The 22,298-nt window shown below is 38.9% G+C and overlaps 1 protein-coding gene across 1 annotated transcript in view; it reads right to left on the bottom strand.

Annotated features, from left to right (window-relative positions):
- Window positions 1-342: 342 nt before the first annotated feature.
- Window positions 343-22,298, bottom strand: part of kcnk9 (potassium channel, subfamily K, member 9) — a 71,184-nt gene continuing 49,228 nt past the window's right edge. Inside the window, exon 2 of the mRNA XM_041809858.1 lies at window positions 343-1,226. Coding sequence (XP_041665792.1) covers window positions 343-1,226 — 884 coding nt within the window. The remainder of the gene's footprint in view (window positions 1,227-22,298) is intronic.

The raw sequence follows: 22,298 nt of genomic DNA, 5'->3' as shown, positions 1-22,298 counted from the left end.
AAGGTGAAACAAGCATACTCCCTTTTGAAAAATAGCATTTCCCCTTGTGTGCATCATTTGGTATGAAACCAAAGTTAATATATCAATATTTGACTGTAAATCTGAAAGAAGGAAGGTCTTGAAAGTTTGTGTCAATGGAGAAAATCTCTTGAAAAAATAGACATCCATGCTTCATGCTTTGCATCCCATGTAGTCCACGCTACGTCGTCACCTGTTCCCAAGAATACTTTTATATTACACACAACCAAAAAGTGCTGAAATTAGATTTGGTAAGGAGCAGCATTGCAAATGTTTGACCTTGTCTATAAAACATGGAAACTAATTTGTCTTGTGTGTGAGGGTTTAGATGGATTTCCTTCTCCTCATGAGCTGGTGATTGTCTGAGAAGCTGTGGAGGCCCGGAGACACCGAGCTGATGGGCGAAGGGAAGAGGCTGTTTTTCAAGGTGCTGGGTGAGATCTCCTCAATCCTGTAGGAAACTGAGTGAAAGTACTGATTAGGATTCAGCTGTGAGCTGAAGGAGTTCTGATGGGAGAACGCACATCCCAAGCCTCCTATTCCTCCCCCAGAGCTGCTGAAGTCATGCGAGTGGTAGTGCATACAGGAGCAGACTGACTGCAAATCAGTCACTTCTGCCCGGTATGGTTCACGCCGCCGCCGGCCCCGCGGCAGCGACTCGTCCTGGATGTGGATAATCATGCTGTTCCGGTTTCCTGCTAGCGAAGCCCGCTCCTCAGCATCCCGCCGCTCATCCTCGCTGTTCATGGTAAGAAAACGGAGCACCACCAGGTTTAAGAAAGCCCCGATGACCGTCAGGCCTACCAGGATATACATGAAGCTAAAGGCAACATATAGCGGCTTCTTCTGGAGGGCCCTGTTCTTTTGAAGGGCCACAAAGTCCCCGAAGCCTATAGTTGTTAAAGTTATGAAACAGTAATAATATGACTGAAAGAAGCTCCAGTCCTCATAATGGGAGAAGGCGGCAGCTCCAATGCACAGAGTGCCAACGCAGGAGAAAAATCCTACAGTCACCATGTTCTCCATGGACACGTCAGTGATGCTCATACCGCAGCACTTCTTTATCCGCTTCAGCAGGTACTTGACAAAAGTGTTCATCCTCTCACCCAGACTTTGGAACATGACAAGAGTCAAAGGGATTCCCAGGACGGCATAAAACATGCAAAAGGCCTTCCCTGCATCGGTCCCTGGTGCTGCATGCCCATAGCCTGAGAAGAAAGCAGACAGACAGACAGAGGAAATTAGTGATGTAGAAACATCTCACCGAAGAGAGGTGGGTTTATGTAGCGGTGGCGGTGTCACAAACGCTCCCGGCTCCTGAAAAACCCCACATCAGCTTTTGTTTACAAACATGACCAAGCAAGAAATCTCCCTGAGAGTCTGCGAGCCCTGCCAAAAGATGTATTGAATAGGTGCAAGCCACAGAAAAGTGTCCTCTCATTAATCTTATTTGGGCTCAAAGATTATGGCAAGCAGGGCGTCCAATTAGTGCAAAGTTTCCGGCGAGGTAAGAGTTTGGAGGAGGGATTGAAAAGAAGTCATGGGGGAGCCAGTGAAGCTTTTTGCTTAATTAAACTTTATCTTTAGACCACAAGCTGCTGACTCACACACAAACAGACTTCTGAAAATCAACCTGTATAGCTAACAATAGGATTCATACACTAAATGAGATGTAATTTTCAAATGCATTATAAATTATTTGATATGCCTCTGCGGGCTACTTACAGTTACTTCAGAGATTACAGTATGAATGAAGCCTACTGCTTTTAAATATCCAGGGCTGAAAACAGAGTCTCATATTGATTCTCTCTCCATCAGCAGAGACCATAACTGTGAGCATTAAACGCCAAAAGTGTAGCCAAGAAACACCCACCATCACTTGGCATGTGTATCACTTCAACAACCACCTTCCAGAAGGAGACATAATATTTTTGGTGCAGTGTGAAGCTTTTTTTTTTTTTTTACTTTTTTATTTATCTATTTTAGATATGTCCTGAACAAGTTCTGTGTTTTGAGCTCTCAAATATTGATTCTGTCTTTTCCCATATGGCTTTCCACCCACTCATGCATGTGTTTAGTCATGCTATTAAAAAAAAAAAAAAAAAAAAAACCTCAGCTTCAACAATCTGATCTGTAACCAGAGATCCTACAACGAAAGTACAGTGTGTGTTATTTGCTGTGGAGCTTCAACAAACATGCTGTGCTCCTTGTGTAATTAGCTTTTTAGTTGGAAAGGCTAAAAGGTATATTTGTAATGTCTCTAATATTAAATTTCTTGTCCATAAGGAATTGAACATCTTTCCTTTATAATTAAGCTTTCTCTGATTGAATTAAATGTGAAATGGGTAGCTTTTTTGTAATAGTTTTTGAGCCAAGTCTTTAATATCCAAACTATGACCCTTTCAGCTTGTCTTAGCTGTTAAATCTACAAATATTGTTTCCAAGAAATTGATAAACTCTCTTTCTGTCGCATTAATTACAGGTCAGTCAGTGCAACAAAACATATGGCTGCTGAGGAGTAAAACTACATAACATGACCTCAACAGGCAGGAATACATGTTTCTATACTATTAGTGGAGCTATTGGTTAAATTTACCTTTGTGTTGGGGTCAAAAATTACCTGAAAAAATCTTCAGCAGTAGTAGCTGGATATTTTTGATGGATTAATATTACCCTCCACCTTTACAAGCCTTCTAGGGCCAGCTACTGAGAAGCATCCCCCCAGTATGATGCTGCCACCTCTGTACTTTGCATTGGGGATGGTGCGTTTGTGGTGATCTGCAATATTTGATGTCCTTGTCTGATGGCCCAAAAGCACCATTTTGGTCTCATCAGAGCAAAGAACTTTCTGCCAGTTGACAATGGAGTCTCCCACATGCCTTTCAGTGAACTGAAGTTGCGATTTAATGAGTTTCTTCAACAGTAGCTTTCTTAGCAATCTCAGCTGCAGAAGCTTTTTACACCCTCAGAGTAGTCATAGGTGTCTTGGTGGCCTCTCTCACTAGTCTCTTTTTTGCAGGGTTAGAGTCACTTAGTTTGTGAGGATGGTCTAATCTAGGCAGATTTACTTGCACCATATCCTTTCCATTTCTTGATGATGGATTTACCTCTGGAGGAGGTTCAGTGCCTTGGAATTATTTTTGTATCCATTTCCTGACTTAAACTTTTCAGTAACCTTTTCTTTGACTTGCTTGGAGTGTTCTTCATGGTGTAATGGTAGCCAGGAATACTGATTAACCAGTGGCTGGACCTTCCAGACACAGGTGTCTTTTTATACTACAATCATTTGAGACGCATTTAGTGTGCTAATTGTGAGAGTACATGCAGCAGTTTGTTGGACCTCTGTTGAATTAGATCAGTCTCTTCAGAGAGGTCAATGATTTGTGCAATCACTTATTTTACTTTACATACTTTTATTTAATTGGCATTACTTTGTAGAGATTTTTAGTGTTGAAAAGTGTCACAGTACCATCTCTGAGAGATTTTCCTGTGAATTAAGCAGCCCCTTCAAAGCCAATGCTTCGCTATCCCTGATAAATAATCTGCTCTTTTAGAGCAGTTACCAACATGGCTGAGGGGGGTACTGATTTAACGTTTGCATGAATTTGCATTTAAAGTCTGTCATTTTACTAAAAAAAGTGAAGCACAAACAAGGAGAGTGTATTTATTCTTACAATGAGATGCATAATTTGATGGTTAGAATAACATCCATGACAAAATAAGCATTTTATTATTTTATAAGCGAAGTTATTCTTGGTGCCATTTGACATTCAAATCAATTTACAGGGAAATTGTCAGTATAGGATAATTTATAGGGAGCAGCTTATTATTGCTGAATGAAACCCTTTTAGGCTGAGTAGCAATCAATCAATTATTGCATAATATTAATTTGGACAAGCATTTTATTGATTAAGAAATTATTTATCTCTCCCACTAAACAAATCTATCGTTTCTAACAGCAGCTGACTCTCTGGACTTTAATAGACAAGCTAATTTAGCTTTTATCACTCATATTAACCTGTTCTTAAACCAGCTCACCTAACTGTACATTACACTGAACATTTCCACCTGTGGTGAAAGTGAGATAAGAGGAACAGATCCAGAATATGTTCTTTTCACGATAGAGTCTTTAAAAACTTCTGTATCCAGTGGCATGTTCTCTGGTACCATCTTCTCTTTACTAAATTCCTCTGTCTTAGTGAGCAGTTTTTTATAAACCAATTTGCTTTTGAACATTTCAATCCTCTCTTTTCTCCTGTACCCACAGTATACAAAGCTGCCTCAAATTAGCCAGTTTTCTTTCCTTGGATTAATATCATAGTTAAGCCTCCAGAGTCTGTGAATATGTATTTATTGATGTGTGCAACTGACCTCTTGGCCAGGTCACCCTTGTGAATGGTCCATTGATCTCGATCTCAGTGGGTCTTCATCAGGTAAAATCAAGGTTAACAGTAAAGTCATATTTTATAGGATTTTACAACTTACAATTCAAGTTCTCAGGGTCCTAGAAGTAAATACATTTAGGGGCATATCCATTTAAAAAGCGAGGCATTTTGCACATTTTTTAGCTTTGCAAATAGCAAAATAAAAACAAGATCCACAGAGCAGACGCAAAACTGCACATAGAATGCACGCAAACAACTTAGCCTATAGAACAACGCCCAGTCTCATTTACATACATGGAAATGAGGAGTAGGAGGAGTATGTAAAAATGTGTTGCAAACCTGCTCCCCTCAGATGCAAATAAGCATAACTGCAAACGAGAACTAATGCACAAAGGCCAGTGCTAAATGCCACAGGCAGTAGAAGTGATGTAATTTAACACCAAATGAAACCAGGCATTAAATTTGGCACTTTGTCTCTCCCCCTCCCACTTGCCCCTCTTCTTTTCACTGGAGTCCGTTGTTTCTTTGTATCTTAGATAAGCTCTTAATCAACAGCAATGGGTCATTGAAATTGAATGATGCAGGTCTAACCGGCGTTAGAATAAAGCAAATAAAGAAAAAAAGAAACACATTATTAGCCAAAGATCTTTGGCTGTCCCTTTTTTGTGCCCTTCATTTCTTATCAGAAAGCAATAAATGTTTTTTTTGATTGGGTTGGGGGACCCATGAGGGGCCATGTGGCAAGGTGGGTACGGGGCCTAGATTTACAGTGCTTAACAAATTTATTAGGCCACCTGTCATAAACATGAGAAAACATAAATATTTTAGAAATCTTTCAAAAACTTGTTTAAACCTAAAAATGTTATTGTTATTTATTTGGCAAATAACAAACTGAAAAAATTAAATAGTCCTTTTTCACACATAATAACCAAAAAACTTAATATTTTGTATGGCCTCATTTGGCCTTGATAACAGCTTGCATTCTTGCTGCCACTGTTTTTATATACTTTTCCACAGTCTCTTTTGTTATTGAGTTCTAAATAGTTTCTAGCTGTTCCCACAGACTTGCTTTAGATGAAACTTTTGTGCCATCAATCTTTGAATCTACTAAACCCCAAATTTGTTCAATAGGATTCAAATCCAGACTTTGACTTGACCAGTCCATCAGTTCCAGTACTCTAGATTCCTTTTTCTTGCTCAGTCTCTGCACAGCTTTGAAGTATGCTTGGGGTCATTGTCTTGTTGGTATATGAACCCACGTCCAATCAGATTCAGTCCAGAAGGAATTCCATGATGCACTGAGATGTTGTGGTAGACGTTCTTGTTCATGATACCGTGGATTTTCACTCATTTGCCCACGCCATATCCACAAATGGAAGCCCATACCATAATGAAATCTCCACCGTGTTTCTCTGTGGGTGCAATGCATCTGGCATCAAAACGTTCTCCAGCTTTTCTGTGGACATAAACACGACGATGCTGACCGTAGAGTTCAAACTTGGTCTCGTCCGTCCAGAGTACCTTCTTCCAGTCATCAGCAGTCCAGTGTTTGTGCTCCCTGTCAAATCTGAGGTGTTTCTGGATGTTTGCAGGCCTCAATAATGGCTTCTTAGCAGCTATTTTCCCTTTAAGCCTTGTTCCGTACAGTCGTCTGCTCATGGTCATTCTGGAGACTTTCTCAGACTCTGATCTAGAAGCATTCATCTCTGCCTGAAGATCAGCAGTGGTCTTCTTTCTGTCTCTAGTACTTCAGATCTTGAGGTGTCTGACATCTGCTTCAGTTAACTTTGGTTTCCTGCCTCTTCCTTGGCGCATTTTGTAACTCCCAGTCTCGGCAATTGACTCCAAAGCATACTTGACCACACTGTGAGAAGACTTTATGTCTTTCCCTGTTTGTCTCAGAGACCATCCAGCATCATGATTTGCTTTTAATGCGGACTCTTTCATTTTCAGTGAGCTCTCCACGTTTTGAACAGGAATGAGGAATTTTAAACTGAATTCACCTTTTTATACCCAAATTTGAGCCGGCTCACTGGGCTTCTCTGAGAAGTCAGAAATGAATCAAGCATAACATTCAACCACTAAAACTCATTTTTCTGTTCAGGAATGCAAGTAAATAACTATAATTTGACATATTAATCAAGAAATGATAATGTGCTTTACTATTTTTTCAGTTTTTTTGTAAATCAGTAAATTTGAAAATTCATGGATAACAATAATAATTGTATTTTAGCATTAAAAATATCATTTTGGTTAAAGAGCTTCTACATATTGGTGTATTAACCATTGCAGAATCATAACAAATGGTTTTGGTAATTACCAATGCTGTTAATTTAGGTCAGCTGTGGCATAAACCTTACTTTAGGTGGTGGTCTGATAAATTTGTTAAGCACTGTATGTGGCAGCTATGGGCTATGTGGTAAGTTATGTATTTGGCCCCATCATTTGTGCACAAGTGTTTTGTGTTTATTTGAAATTCAGTCTGTACAAAACTGATTACTGTGTCCTTAATGTAAGAGGTTAGAAACTGAGGCTGCAATGGTGTCACTGAATGTATGAAAAGGGTCTTGAAAAAGGTCTAAAATTCTCAAATGTAAACTCAGATTTTCTGGACATGCCTTGACTGAGAATTTGGTTTCCACATCTCATGAACCAAAGGAAAGAGTTGCTTTCTTTTTCTGTCACAGACAGTGACAGTGAGGAGCTACTCTTTAGCTATAAACCTGGTACAGTATTCTCTGTTGAACCATGTTTCAAAGAACGCACTTCCGTATTGCTATGTGTTTGTTTTGTAAAAGCATGAAAATTAAACTTGATAAAAATGCACACAGGCCCCTAAGAAAACTCTAGTGCAGCAGTCATTGTTATAAATCATTCATGAGTTTGCTGATAGTAGTTAAAGGTAATTACCTTAAAGGTTCCACAACATTCATCTTAAGCTAAATACCTGTGTCATATGAACACAAGAAAATAACTTCAATTTGGTGATGAGGAACGTGGATGGGTTTAAAATCTCCAGAACATGATTTGTGAGCTCATGTTAAACGATTAGTTTGTGCTAAGTGGGATGTCTGGGAAACAGTATGAAATGTAAAACAATGTGGCATGCCCTGGAGAAAGGGTAAGCATAGTGGTATCACTGCTTGTTTCTTTTAGTTCGAGTTCAGTGCAGGAGACTGAAGGATCATCTTCAGGTCAGCAGCAGCACACTGTGTCACTGCTGTGTGCTGACTGCAGATGAGCTGATGAAGTTTCTTTAGCACTCAACAACAATGTGTACATTATTACCACAGAGACAGAGAGGGAGGTCAGTGTCAACAGAATGAACAAACTTCTGAGAAAAATGTTTAACACTCAAATTTAGGTGCAAGTGTTTTACATATGTTTTTGAATATAGAGTGTTGATCTTTGCAGCCAAACAGTGTGAGTTTTGTAATGGCCTGATTCACAAAAAGACTGCAGTTTTTGTGTCTACTTACACTTAAGTGTCCGTTTCTACCCTACAGATCAAACATCATCAACGCACAGAGTTGCACTGACTTCTTCTTATGTTGCAAGTGCACATGCAAGTGGAAGGCACATCATTGGAGCAGATGGTAACCGACAGAAATCATGTGTAGGCAGTAGGGAGCAGTATCAAGAAAACAGTCCTGCACAGAGTACTACTGTACAGTTGATGATATGCAGCTGTGTTGTAAGTTTGGCTGATACAAGTTTGACAGGAGTTTCTGTATTTTGTTACATGAGAGACATATCATGAAAAAGCCACTTTTTAGTACAACCCAATGAAAAAAGTTTGGGTGCTGCATGCAACAGAATGCAATGATTTGCAAATCTCATTAACCCATATTTTATTCACAATAGAAATAAACAAATGTTGAAACTGGGACAGTTTACCAATTCTTGAAAAATATTCATTTTGAGGTTGATGGCAGGCAGCAACACACAAAAAAAGAAGGGAACGGGCAACAAAGGAGGAGCATTTTGCAACTTTTTAGGTCAATCACCAACAATTGAGTAGCATGGCTGGGTATGAATTGAGCATTTCAGTGACTCTCAGAAGAAAAGATGGGCAGAGATTCACCAATAGGGGAAAACCTGTGTCTAAAAATTGTGGAACAATTTCAGAAAAATGCTCCTTCGGGCTGACCTGACACGCCAGATGGATGTGTGAAACACATCCATCTAGGAAAGCTTCAATAGGAAGTGTTTGGGAAAAGGCAGAGGCTTTGAAAAAACTTGCTGCTTTGCAAGGTTACCTTCGGGTGACACTGCATTAAAAACAGGCATGATTCTTTGCTGGAAATCTCTGTATGGGCCCAGGAACACTTCCAGAAATCAATTTGAATTTCAAATTTGCTTTATTGGCATGGACAAATCAGTTATTGCCAAAGCAGTGTACAAGACATTAAAACAGCTTAACATATTTACACATATATGTTTGTAGTTATATACAGTGGTGAAATTAATAGTCATGTAAAAAAATATAAACATTTTAGAGTGTTGGGTAGGGGTGGCTGGATGATTGTCCCTCAGGCTTTGACAGGATCTGATGTATTTAGCAGCATCTATGCAGATAATTCTTTGTTCTCCTAAAATGTATTTTTCTTGTATGTCATTGAAATCATTGTCTACCGACACAGTTTGCTAAGTCATCCACAAATGCAATTTTATAGCTGTATCGTGCTAACAAGAAGCCATACGGAAAACTGCTTTTTTGTTGGATTATTCAAAATTTGAACTTCTTTTAGGAAACCACAGACTTCGTGTCCTGTGGTCTAAAGAGGAGAAGGGCCATCTAGCGTTTATCAGTGTCAGTTCAAAAGCCTGCATCTCTGATGGTATGGGGTTGCGTAAGTGCCTATGGCATGGGCAGCTTACACATCTGGAAAGGCACTAGCAATGCTGAAAAGTATACAGAGGTTTTAGAACCTTGCACAGGTCCTTGCATATTTCAGCAAGACGATGCTAAACCACATACAGCATCCATCACAAAAGCATAGCTTCACAGTCAAAGAGTCCCACCTGCAGTCCAGACCTTTCTCCAGAAGAAAACAAAAAAAACAAAAAAATCCCACATAGAGGACCCAGGACAGTTGAGCAGCTTCAATCATACATCAAACAAGAATGGGACAACATTCCTCTCCCAACACTCCAGCAATTGGTCTCCTTACTTACAGACTGGTGTTAAAAGAAGAGGAGATGATGCACAATTTAAAACTTGGCCCTGTCCCTTCTTTTTTGAGATGCGTTGCTGCCATCAAATTCAAACCTAGCTAATGTTTTTTCATGAATTGGTAAAATGTCTCAAACATCTGAGCCATTGTTTTCTATTGTGAATTCAATACGAGTTTATAAGATTTACAAATAATTGCATTTTGTTTCTATTTACATTTTACAGAGCGCCCCAACTTTTTTGGAATTGGGTTGTAAATATACTGATGCTCTGAAGGCATTTTTTGAGATTCCAGGGTAGAGGCACTCCAGCCAAAACTTTGTGGTTCAGTTACTCTTTAATTCTGTTGTAAAAACATCAAACAGATTCTTTATATCACTAGAGAAAATCTTTGTTCAAAGTAAACATCTTGTGCAAGCTGTAGCAAAATATGCTTATGGCAGTCATAATCACATCTCAGGACAGATTTGTATTCTATCAGCCATCTGTTTCTCCCCTTCTCTGCCTTCTTTCAAAATTAGCAAATTAATTGATATTGATTCCTATTGCTTAAATTTGTTCTCACACAGTAATCAGGACATAATGAATTACTCTGGCAGCTGTGAAGAAATTACAACTTTGATTTAATTTGTGTTATAATTTGACTGAGCAGACAGATCAGCACCGATCTACACAGCTAATCTTTCAACATGTTTTTTTTTTCCACCCAAAGACATTAAATGTATTTCTTTTGACTGAGTCATTTAAGGTTTCTATGCAGCTATGTCTCTCATCAGCCTCTGCCTGCTGTAATCAGACCTCTCTTTATAACATATTGATTCTACAGCTGCTAACTGCAGGGTCACCACACTTGTACTCACTTCCAAACACGAAAGGACTGGGATAATAATTCAGGCTGGGAGTTTGACTCCATCCCAGACCACCCTGTTCACATAAACCACTAATTATGTGAGCTAATTGTGTCCCTAGTTCTACATTTCAGTGAAAACAGTCACTACAACAGTGGAAGCTCAATCACGGCCACTTTATAAGGTGCACTTGTTTAACTGCATTAAACACAAATAAGCCAACTTTTATGGAAGCGACCAGTGTCTTTAGTTGAACGTTGAAGCAGAGTAGCTCAAGAAGAAGACCACGCTGGGTACCTCTGCTGCCAGCTGAGAACAGATAAATGAGGCTACAATTCACAAGGGCTCACAAATGTTGGAAAAGAGAAGAGAAATCGAAAAATGCTGCAATAGCTGTGGATTTTTGTAACACATTTGAAAACTGCATAAAACCTGTTTTCCCGGAGAGACTTATTCTTTTCATTATTCTTTTGTCAAATGTTATCAATTTCTAACTTTTAAAGTTTTAGTCAAGTTTTAGTCGATAAAAAGTTGTTACCATTTAAGTGTATACTTTACACGGTTATTTTAATTAAATAGCAAAGTTAATATAAATATAAAACACTCATTTTAATAAAATATCAATACTTTAGTTGATTTAAAATACACTGATTAAAATAATGGCATACTTTTAAAAAATGTGTGTCATGGATTTTTAATGTCCAACATTTCAGTCTTGAAAACTAAACTTGCTGAATTTTTATGACCACAGATCTATTTTGAGCTCATCTTAGGTCATTTTAACACCTGATAGTCTGGGAACTTGGTTCGACTGGGGGCTAAAATTGTAACATTGTTGCACTCTCGTGTGTTTTGGTTCGTTTTCACACTTGTTCAAATGAACCAAATGGTGTGGACAGTTCAAGCTTTTATAATGTCTGTTCGATTGTGCCACTGTCTTCCTATAGCAGTTTTGCCAGAACAGAAATCTGAAATCCATCTCCTTCCACTGGCTTTTTTACTACATAAACAACAACACCACATTTATGTCAACGAAGAGAAATAATCTGCTGCACACTGAGATAGACTTTACTTAAACTTTATTACGAGTGAACAACGCGTTTCACCTGTAGCTTCTTCAGGTTCACCCAGCATAATCAAACGGACGTACACAGGTGTGCATAATACACATGGTCACGTGACCAGTAATCAACCAGATCATTCAGCATAACAAACATGACATATATAATAAAACAGAGCTAAAAGAATAAAGAAATAAAATATGATGTGCCGTACAAATATTAAAGGTGAAATGCAAGACATAATTGATCCAAGTTACAAAAATATAAATCAGTTCATATTAACTCTTAAGATCAATGACCTCCCCAACCTAGCTCGCTGAACAAAGTTTATTAATAAACAATAAAATTACAATGCAGCAGCTGTCCCTCTCACTGATTAGGGTGGGGAAATTAATGAAGGTTAGGGAATCTGTTTCATCTCTCCCTGTGAGTCTGTATCACCTGTAGGGAAGAAAAGACAAATAATAAGTAACTACATCTCATAAAAAGCAGGTTCTTGTGCTTCGTTAAAGCCATATGGTTCAATAGTATTCAGTTCATAGATCCAAAAAGCCAATTTCATGACTCGTTCATGAATCACTGTGATTTCCGTTTGGTGTACCGCGGACCGATAAAAGACACTAAAAAGAATCATGAACGCTCTTTCAGTTTGTGTTCCTCTCTTTGGGGAGTCTTGTATCTTGGAGAGAAAATCCTCTGCAGCACATGTTGAGTCATTTCTGTTTTCTGTTACAGAAAAAGAACCCAAAATGATCAAGAAGCTATAAACAGGTACAGGAAGGGAATGGATTATGACCTAAGTTATTTCTTTCTTTCCGAGCCAGTCTCTTAAAGTATTTCTCTGATGTCGTTGATGGGATGTGAGGTTTTTTTCCTGCAGCAGCACTGCACTGTGTAATCTGTTTGTCCTGTTATAATGACTCTATTATCTGCTGTTGTCTTGGGAACAGACATATTTGCTCTGCCACACAGAGCCCTGCAAAGCACAGGTGCTATTGTGCTTATGTGTACACAGGTGAAGGTGTGTGTTCAGTAAGGCAATAACAGTCTTTAGTGAAGGGAAAAAGCACCTGGAGGAGGGGTCACTCAAATATTACATAATAAGACACATTTGCAAAATGGAGGGTTATGTTTGTGGAAATAAATGCAGTTATTTTGAAGGAATGAAGAAGAAGAAGTGACATATTTTCAGCCTGTTTTGTTCTATGAGCTGCAGCAGACAGGATTTGTTTGTAAAAACACCCAGCCTTATCAGCTGGAAGCACAAAGTGTGTCTGCAACAGAGAAGAGCTCCACAATCTGCTAATTGAGATCCTGAAGATCTGATGTGATGACGCTTACAAGACTGATTGAGAAAAAGCTGCCTGAAAGACTTGCTTGGAAGAAATATCCCTTATTGCCACCTTTAGTGCATTTTAATTGTTAGGGATCCTAGATTATAATAAACAGTGTTACATTACACAGCCATTAAAAACACATTTTTAATACCAACTGCAGCTAAAAGCCATTAACACTGGTTAAAGCAATTCTCTAGAGGTAATAACACTAAATCTGCTGGCTGTTTGCTGAGAAATAAACAACAATCTACCGTTAAAGTCTAATTTTCCTCATAACTCAAGGTGAGCTAAAAAATCAGCAGTGCAGGTCAGCTGAGTACAGCAAGGTCTATCGCAGCTTTCGAGTTAAAGCAAGTTTGCTGTATCACATCTGTTGAGTCACTCTTAAATGCTTCAGCAAGCCAGAGTGGGAAGTGTGATAACACATCTTCACAAGGTGCCTCCTGAAAATATTTCTTGTGTCATCGTGAGTAGGAAGAGGTATAAACTGTGGCTCAATACTCTTTAAAAACACTTCTCTAAAACCTCCAAAAATAAACAAAAATATAAAGCCATACAAATGTTTCTGTGGAAATGAAGTTATTTACATAAATGTTTTTACTGTCCTAGCATGCTTATGTACATACAATATATGTACATGCACTTAAAAAGAAGTCAGTTTATTGTGTTAAGCATTTTTAGCACAGGGTTCATGTAACCTGGAGACTCCTGCTAACCTGTGAATCATCCCCTGGTGTCTGCAAAGTATTCAAGTTTACTGATATCTGAAAACATTACAACAGCAATGAATAATGTGCCATACAATTAAAGGCAATGTAGTGCACATTTCATTTTGTAGAAAACATTTCCTTAACATATCCTACACTGACTGTTAACCACAGTTTATAATAGACAACATGTGTCAAAGCAATACATTTAAATGTTCCCCTGTATATTTTTTTTTTAATCATTGTGATGTGCACTGACAACAACCTTCATCATGCAGATCAACTGTTGTAGCATTATCGCTGTGATTTAATGGCATATTTCAAAGCCTAAATTGTGTTATGCACAAAATGTTTGACTCAATAATTCTGACTTAAGATCAGATATGTTTAAGAGAAGATGTGGGCAACATAGCAGAAGCGCTGAGTATTGAGGGAGCAGCATTTGGATAGTAGACTTTAAAGGGAATAAATTAAGTCTCTATCACTTTTACAAACAGAAAAAGGTGCAGAAAAATTCAAACCAGCTGTGAAAAAAAACAGCAAATCACAGGCATGGTTAGTAGCATTGGATTAAAAATACAGACACGTCCTGCAAAAATAACAAATTATCAGAGGTTCTCAGGTAACATTAATCCTGTGGAAATACGGCTTTAGTCAAATTACGACCGGACTCAAAAAATGCTAAACTTGTAAGTTCAACTGAAATCTGAAGTATGTACAGTGCCGATAAAAAGTATCCTCCCTCTCGGATTTTTTTTTTTTTAACCTTTTTACTGATTTTATAATGTAAATATGTTTTTTTTTTTTTTTTACAAAAATTTAAAAAATAAACATATATAATGTCAAAGTGATAACAGATTTCTACAAAGTAGTGTCAAATGAATAAAAAAAATGTCACTGTAAAATAAGTGACTGCATTAATATTCACCTCCTTTAAGTCAGTATTTAGTAGATGCACCTTTGGCTGCAACCAGCACTGAGTCTGTGTGGATATTTCTCAATCAGGCTTGTACATCTTGACACTGCAATTTCACTTCAATCTTCTTTGCAAAACTGCTCCAGCTCTGTCAGATTGAGGTCTAGGCTTTGATTTGGCCCCTACAGAACAGTTGTGGAAAATAAATCTTCTCCTAAGTTGTAGTTTTCTTGCAGACTGAGTAAGATTGTCTTCAAGGATTTCCCTATATTTTGCCATATGCATTTTACCCTCTATCTTTACGAGCCTTTCCAGGGCTGGCTGCTGAGAAGCACCCCCTTAACATGATGCTGCCTCACAGTGGGGATGGTGTCTTTGTGCTGCTGTGCAGTGTTTGGTGTCCACTAACCATAGCATCATGTCTGATAATCAAAAAAGGCTATTTTGGTCTCATCAAACCATAGAACTTTCTTTCACTTGACCATGGAGTCGCCTACGCCTTTTGGCAAACTCTAGTTAGGCTTTAATACACGTTTTCTATGACAGTGGCTTTCTCTATGCACCCATGAAGCTTTGACTGATGAAGAACCCGGGCAACAGTTGTTGAAATCAGAGTCTCTTCATCTCAGCTGATGAAGCTTGTAACTCCTTCAGAGTAGTCATAGGTGTCTTGGTGGCCTCTCTTACTAGTCTCTTTCTTGCACGGTCACTCAGTTTGTGAGGACGGCCTGATGTAGGCAGATATACACATGCACCTGGACCTTCCAGACACAGGTGTCTTTATACTCCAATCACTTGAGACACACTCACTGTGCTCAGGTGATCCCTGGTTCATTAACTGTGGCTACCAATTGGCTGGACCTCTGTTGAATCAGGTCAGTCTTTTTAATTGGTTGAATATTTTTCCAGTCACTTATTTTATATTACAATTGCAGTAATAATCTTTCACTTTGACTATGACATTTTTTCTGTCAAAAAGCCATATTAAATTGACCATGATTGATTTATAAAGTCAATAAAAGGGTAAAACATCCAAGGCCATGAATTGTTTTATAGGCACTGTATACTGAGCAGAAATTGATGTTGTCAGCCCAGTGGTGTAGTGGTGCCAAGTGGGTGTACTCTTAATTCATGACCCACAATTTTTTTAGCATCATATCCAAAAAAGATGTAATGGTCTGTGTTAAACTGCTTTCGCATATTTAGTTAATCTAAAATTCAGCCTTTACATTTGAAGATTGGCTTACTAATTGGCAGACTACAATCTGGATATGGACCCATACATACCTGTTATTTAATTCTGACAAGTGCTTCTAGTTAGACAGGGACAGCTTCTGTAGCTACACATGACGCTCCTCAGCCAATCAAATGCTTTACTCAGACGTGGCAGTGAGAGTGAAGACAATAGTTGTGAGAATAGCCAACAACAGAAACACACAGAGAAGCCAGGTAATTTAAATAGCTGAAACTTGTTCTTCAGGGAGCGCTACATTGCATTTGTACCAAAAGTAGAAGACAGAGCAGAGGTTTTCAAAGTGTGGGTGAGTGAGCCTTCCCTGAAGGACACAATGTATGCTGCATATTTCTAATGACATCAGTCTTTCAGAAGCAATCAGTACATTTTTCCGGCAGTAAACTAACAGCCATTATTATTATTATGCTTTCCTATACTTTAGTTGTAACTTTGAGCCTGCAACTGAGGTCGATTCAAGGTCACACTGTGGGAAGGAATAACTGATCATCCTCCACCTTCAGCCTTGTCTGGTACTTGCTTTTGATTACCGTCAATGCTGAAAACCAGGTCTTAGGTTGCCTTGATATTTACAGTGATAAATGGCCCAGTAGCTTTTGCTTCCTGTCAAAAACTCCCAAGGTTTAGTCTGAAAACTTTGATGCTTTGTCTCAGTATGAAGCTGAAGTTTTCACACTTATGCTCTCACTACCATTACCTATTTACTGAGTTTTTGGAGCTTCATCAGGACCAATCCAGGAAAATCTTAATTTTAAATAGTTTCCTTGTTCTGTCTGCTGCAGACTCTGTCTCCTATCTGTTAAATTCAATTGAAAGTCCCCTGTGGAGGTGCTGTAATTTGGCCAGTACAACATTTTTTTTTTTTTTTTTTTTTTTAATTCTGCTTTATTCATAAACCAAGTCTGGTTCATGAAGTTCCTATATTGCAAACATTACAGGTGAAGATAAGATTATACTTTACTGATCTGAGGGGAAATTCTGGCATCAGAGCAACACAACAAAGAGAAAGTTGATAAAGTAGCCTACAATAGAACTTATAATAAAAATAAGCAACATAAATAGAAACTAAATATAAAAAAGAAGCATTTCATAAATAAAACAGAAAAAGATCCAGAATTTAATTATGTATTAACCTGTTTTAGAGTGAGTTACACAAACGATGGCTCGCTTTAGCTTTGTTAGCTTTAGCTACAGCTGACATAGCTGCAACAGCTATGCTAACTTTGTAGTGAATGGTACCACATTAGCCAATGTAGCTAAGTTAGATTTAGCAATGTGAATGTCAATATAACTACAAAGACAGCGTAGCTGTCTAGCTTACGTAGTTAAAGTTAGCTTCGCAGCTTCGTTAGATTAGAAATCCATGTGCTCAGTGAGCTTTGCTTTAGCAACGTTGGTTATGTAGCTATATTATCTACACGACTTACACAGCTAACAGGGCTACATAGGCTATGTTTACTACGCTAGAATGTTTTATGGAGGACAAGCCTATTTCCTGTAAGGAGACTGTTAAGTCAGCTCTGTGAAACATTTAGTAATCTGGTTTTGCAGGTCAGATTTTAACCTTTAAATTTTTGATATCCTAACCCTCATCCTAACCCAAAACAGAAGTTTAATCAAATTTTATTTTGAAAGTTTTAGTTTTATATTTATGTTCTGACAGAGGCAGCGTCTCACATTAACAGTCTGCAAGGAGGGATCAGAGATTTGCAGTTTGTTGCCAAACTGTCTTGATCCAATTTTCCCCACAAATATTAGCTAAGCAAATCTTTTTTTAATCTGCTTTAGGTAGTCTAACACCATGCCTTTGGTTTGTTAGTGCTAAGTTTTTGAAGTGAGCACTCTCTGCACTGAAGTGTAAGTGACCTGACATATTCAGATACATACTATATGTACTGTTTACCAACACTAAAATTGTCTTTTCAGATATGAAAAAATTAAACGTATTAGTCAGAAGCCCTCCACAGTTATATTTAAAGTGCCTTTAATATCTACATATTAATAAAGCAGGCAGCTCCTGTCATGACTCAACATCCGCTTGGCTCCCCTCCACTTTACTATGACTTATTTTGAACGTCTGCCTCCTCCCACAGTTTAAGCACCATAGGTTCATGTGAGTCAATGTTGCTCAGATTCATAACTGATGCAGCATGTGGCCCAATCCTGTTATTCTATAATTTCTGCTTGTTTATTTTCTTTCTTAATTCAGTGCAGAAAAAGGAACATATAGAGTGCCTTTTTACCCGTTTATTGATTTCAAGAGGCAAAAAGAAAGCCACTGTTGAATAAACTGGTGCTTTTTGGGGACACCATACTCTGCACATTGCCACAAACACACCATCCCCACTGTGATGCATGGTGGTGGCAGCATCATGCAGTGGGGATGCTTCTCAGCCGGCCCTGAAAGGCTTGTAAAGGTAGAGGGTAAAATATAGTAATATCCTTGAGGACAATCTTATTACCTCCCCCAAGGAGGTTATGTGATCGGCAGGGTTTGTTAGTTTGTTTGTTAGTTTGTTAGCAACATAACCCAACAAGTTCTGGACGGATTTTGATGAAATTTTCAGGAAATGTCAGAAATGGCATAAGGAAGAACTGATTCGATTTTGGGAGTGATCCGGATCTGGATCCAGGAATTTTTTAAAGGATTCTTTACTATTGGGAGATAGGGCTAATGGCGGAGGTCTGCGCTCTCCAAGTGCTTTTCTTGTTCAGTCTGCAAAAGAACTATGGCTAGGTGTTATATTGTCACTAATATCCTTCATGGTATTTCTTTTCAAAATAAAAATGGAATTATTTTTGTGCATTTAAGCCACATTGAGTCACCTGATTGTAGTCACAACATTTCTATATCCTTTACTGGTGAATCTTACATGTTTCCATTATAGCCCTGCCAACTACTAAGAATCACAAATCTGCAGCACATTTTAAGTAGATTTGTTGTGAACATTTTTCTTTTAGGACAATAACATGTAGAACCTTAATACTTCTAATAGGTAATAATTAAAGATATATATTTTCAAAAGTCTTAATCAAGTCTTTGTTTTACTTGAACTTTTACAATGTTTCTAGACATTTTTGGTCAGCAACAAAAGGATTTAAAATGTACCATCTGAAACTGGCTTAAAAGAAAAAAATGCCATTTCCTACAGTGTAAGTCCAACTCATGAATCTAAGAGAAGCTTTGAGGAACTGAACTGCAGATTTTGCTTTTTCTTTCCATCTCCTTCATATTCTTCCACTAATCTGAAGTCATATCACTGTGACGCAGGATAAGAAGGTCAGTTCAGACATCACTCTGCCAAGCCGCGGTTTCCAGCTAGGAGATTCCAAGGGGTTCCCAGGCCAAAGGGGATATATACAGTATAATCCCTCCAGTAAAATCTGGGTCTAACTCGGGGTCTCCTCTCAGATGGACATGCCTGGAAAACCTCCAAAGGGAAGCAACCCAGAGGTATCAGATGCCCTGAACACTTCAACTGCCTTCTTTTAATAAGAGTGGTTCCTCCGGATGTCCAAGCTCTTCCCGCCATCTCCAAGGCTGAGCTCAGCCACCACACTGTAGAAGCTCATTTTGGCTGCTCTTATCTGCAATCTCATTCTATCAGTCACTACCCAAAGCTCATGACAAAAGGTGCAGTATGTTACATGGATAGACTGGTGAATGGAAAACTTTTCCTTTAAGCTCAGCTCTCTCTTCACCACTGCAGTCTGGTACAGGCCCCACAGTACTGATGATACTGTCAATCCATCTGTCAGTCTCATGGGTCCTTTTAACCCTCACTCGTAGGAAAAGACCTGGACTCTGGGGGATTTTTTGCATAGCTATCATTGAAACTGGTACTGTTTCATCTCTACTTTTATGATAAACACACCCATGGGTGCAAACAGGAAGTTAATTTGCTATTTATACAGTGTAAAAATAATAACTTCATCAGATGGAAAATAGGAACGACATCCATACTGCATGGCACCAGACATATGGTAGGACCTTTTAGCTTTTTGAATTTTTGTTTTTGAAAGAAACTGCTGACATATGAGAATCTTTTTCTGGTAGATTCAGAGCATAAATGATTGGTGGTGGAAAATTAAGAACACCAGCAATCAGAACACATTCAGCTCGGGTGTGAAGTCACTGCCTGGCTCCAACATCCAAGATAAATGAAACGCAGTAGAGGTCCCTGAATGATGACTCGGTGCAACACTTTGAGAATTTATAGAAAATCTGTTCATATTTATGATTCCTTCGTGGCACCAGTTTTGAACCAGTGACCCAAGAGGTCTTCTGAAAGGTATTAAGGACAACTGGAGCAATAGCGTGTGCAAAACCACTCAGACAGACTAGCAGACACGCCGCCAGCTATAGTAGTAAGATGTATATGGCCATACCGTCGCTGTAATTGTCCTTGATACCGATCAGAAGACTTCTTGGGTGTACTGGATCAAAACTGGTGCCATAAAAAACTAAACATATGTACATATCTTCTATAAAATCCTAAAATGTCATAATTCAGGGACTTGGGACGTGTTATGAAGTGACTGTGGAATGTTATTGCATTGTAATGCCAACAGGGGGCACTAGACTAATAGACAAAGTTTTGGTGATTATGTGGCAGAACTGAGAAAGCTGGTGCAGGACTGTAACTTTGATGATTTGTTGACAATGATGTTGAGAGATTGTTTGATCTGTGGCATAAATGAAGACAGGATACAGCGGAGGCTGCTGTCAGACTTTTGAAAAAGCACTCAGGTTTGCATAAACAATGGTGGTGGCAAATAGAGACTTTGAGAATTTAAATGGCATGAAAGAACCTGGTAAATCAAACAGAGCGACAGGGTCGGTGAACAAGGTCAGTAATACACAACCAAAGCCCCAGCTGGACATTAGAAAATGCTACGGATGCTGTGGAGAATGCCACAACTGTCACAACTGTGGGAATTTAGGGGGAAACAAATGGGGATAGAGAGAATACTGCACAGTTTAAAAAGGGAAAAAGAAGCATAAAAAGAGAGCTAATTTCATACATAAGGAAGTTTTCACTATGTATCACATTAAGGTTATCATACACTCAAGAGCAACGTTGCTGGCATCTTAAAAAGTAATCTTAAAAACATCCATGGTGCAGGGTGGACTTTTTTGCAAGCTCAGGTCATGACGCGAGTGGTTGCCATTGTAGCTTCTTCTTCTTTCTCCTCTTTGGCAGGTGTGTAAACTAGCTATGTGCATACTGCCACCTGCTGTATCAGACTGAGTACATACGCAAGTGAGACCAGGCATGTATCAATGTTGCTAGTGTGAAACCAAGCCAGTGAGGGGGAGGGGGAGGAATTATGGTGCAGTTCAAACCGGTCAGGCCTAATTTGAAAGCACCCTTATTTGTATTCACAGCTAAAAGTCATAGAATGTGGCAAATTGTTTCGCACTGTGAACCTGTGGCTCTGTCACTCCTTAAAAATCCCTCTGGATCCATCCATTCTGACAGAGAGCTCCATACAGCACACACTTATGCATCATATCTCTGTGCCAGGTTGGAGAGATGGAGAGCAACTTTTTAATTCAGTCTCTGTTAGGTGACTGTGAGAGCAAACTTACTAGTGCATCTCAAAAAATTAGAATATCATGAAAAAGTTCAATATTTTTTGTCACTTGTTTTTGAAAGTGAAACCCATATATTATATAGACTCACTACACACAGAGTGAAGTATTTCAAGCCTTTATTTCATGAAATGTTGATGATTATGGCTTACAGATAAGAAAACCCGAAATTCAGTGTCTCAAAAAATTTGAATATTATATAAGATCAATTAAAAAAAGATATTTTCAACAGAAATGTCAGGCTTCTGAGAACTATGTTCATTTCTATGCCTTCAATACTTGGTTGGGCCTCCTTATGCATGAATTAATGCATCAATGCAGCATGGCATGGAGGCGATCAGCCTGTGGCACTGCTCAGGTGTAATGGAAGCCCAGGTTGCTTTGATAGCAGCCTTCAGGTCATCTGCATTGTTGGGTCTGGTGTCTCTCATCTTCCTCTTGACAATACCCCATAGATTCTCTATTGGGTTCAGGTCAGGTGAGTTTGCTGGCCAGTCAAGCACAGTAACACTATAGTCACTGAACCAGCTTTTGGTACCTTTGGCAGTGTTGGCAGGTGCCAAGTCCTGCTGGAAAATGAAATCAGCATCTCCATAAAGCTTGTCAGCAGAAGGAAGCATGAAGTGCTCTAAAATGTCCAGGTAGATGGCTGCGTTTACTGTGGACTTCAGAAAACACAGTGGACCAACACCAGCAGATGCCATGGCAGCCCAAATCATCACTGACTGTGGAAACTTCACACTGAACTTCATGCAACGTGGATTCTGAGCCTCTCCTCTCTTCCTCCAAAATCTGGGACCTTGATTTACAAATGACATGCAAAATTTACTTTCATCTGAAAAGAGGACTTTGGACCACTGAGCAACAGTCCAGTTCTTTTTCTCCACAGCCCAGGTAAGACGCTTCTGACGTTGTCTCTGGTTCAGGAGTGGATGCCACATTTGTAGCCTATGTCTAGGATTGGTCTGTGCATAGTGGCTCTTGATGCACTGACTCCAGCCT

This window comes from Cheilinus undulatus, linkage group 16, assembly GCF_018320785.1.
Source record: "Cheilinus undulatus linkage group 16, ASM1832078v1, whole genome shotgun sequence".
In the NCBI taxonomy this organism is placed as follows: domain Eukaryota; kingdom Metazoa; phylum Chordata; class Actinopteri; order Labriformes; family Labridae; genus Cheilinus; species Cheilinus undulatus.
This window is presented reverse-complemented; position numbering and strand designations above follow the sequence as displayed.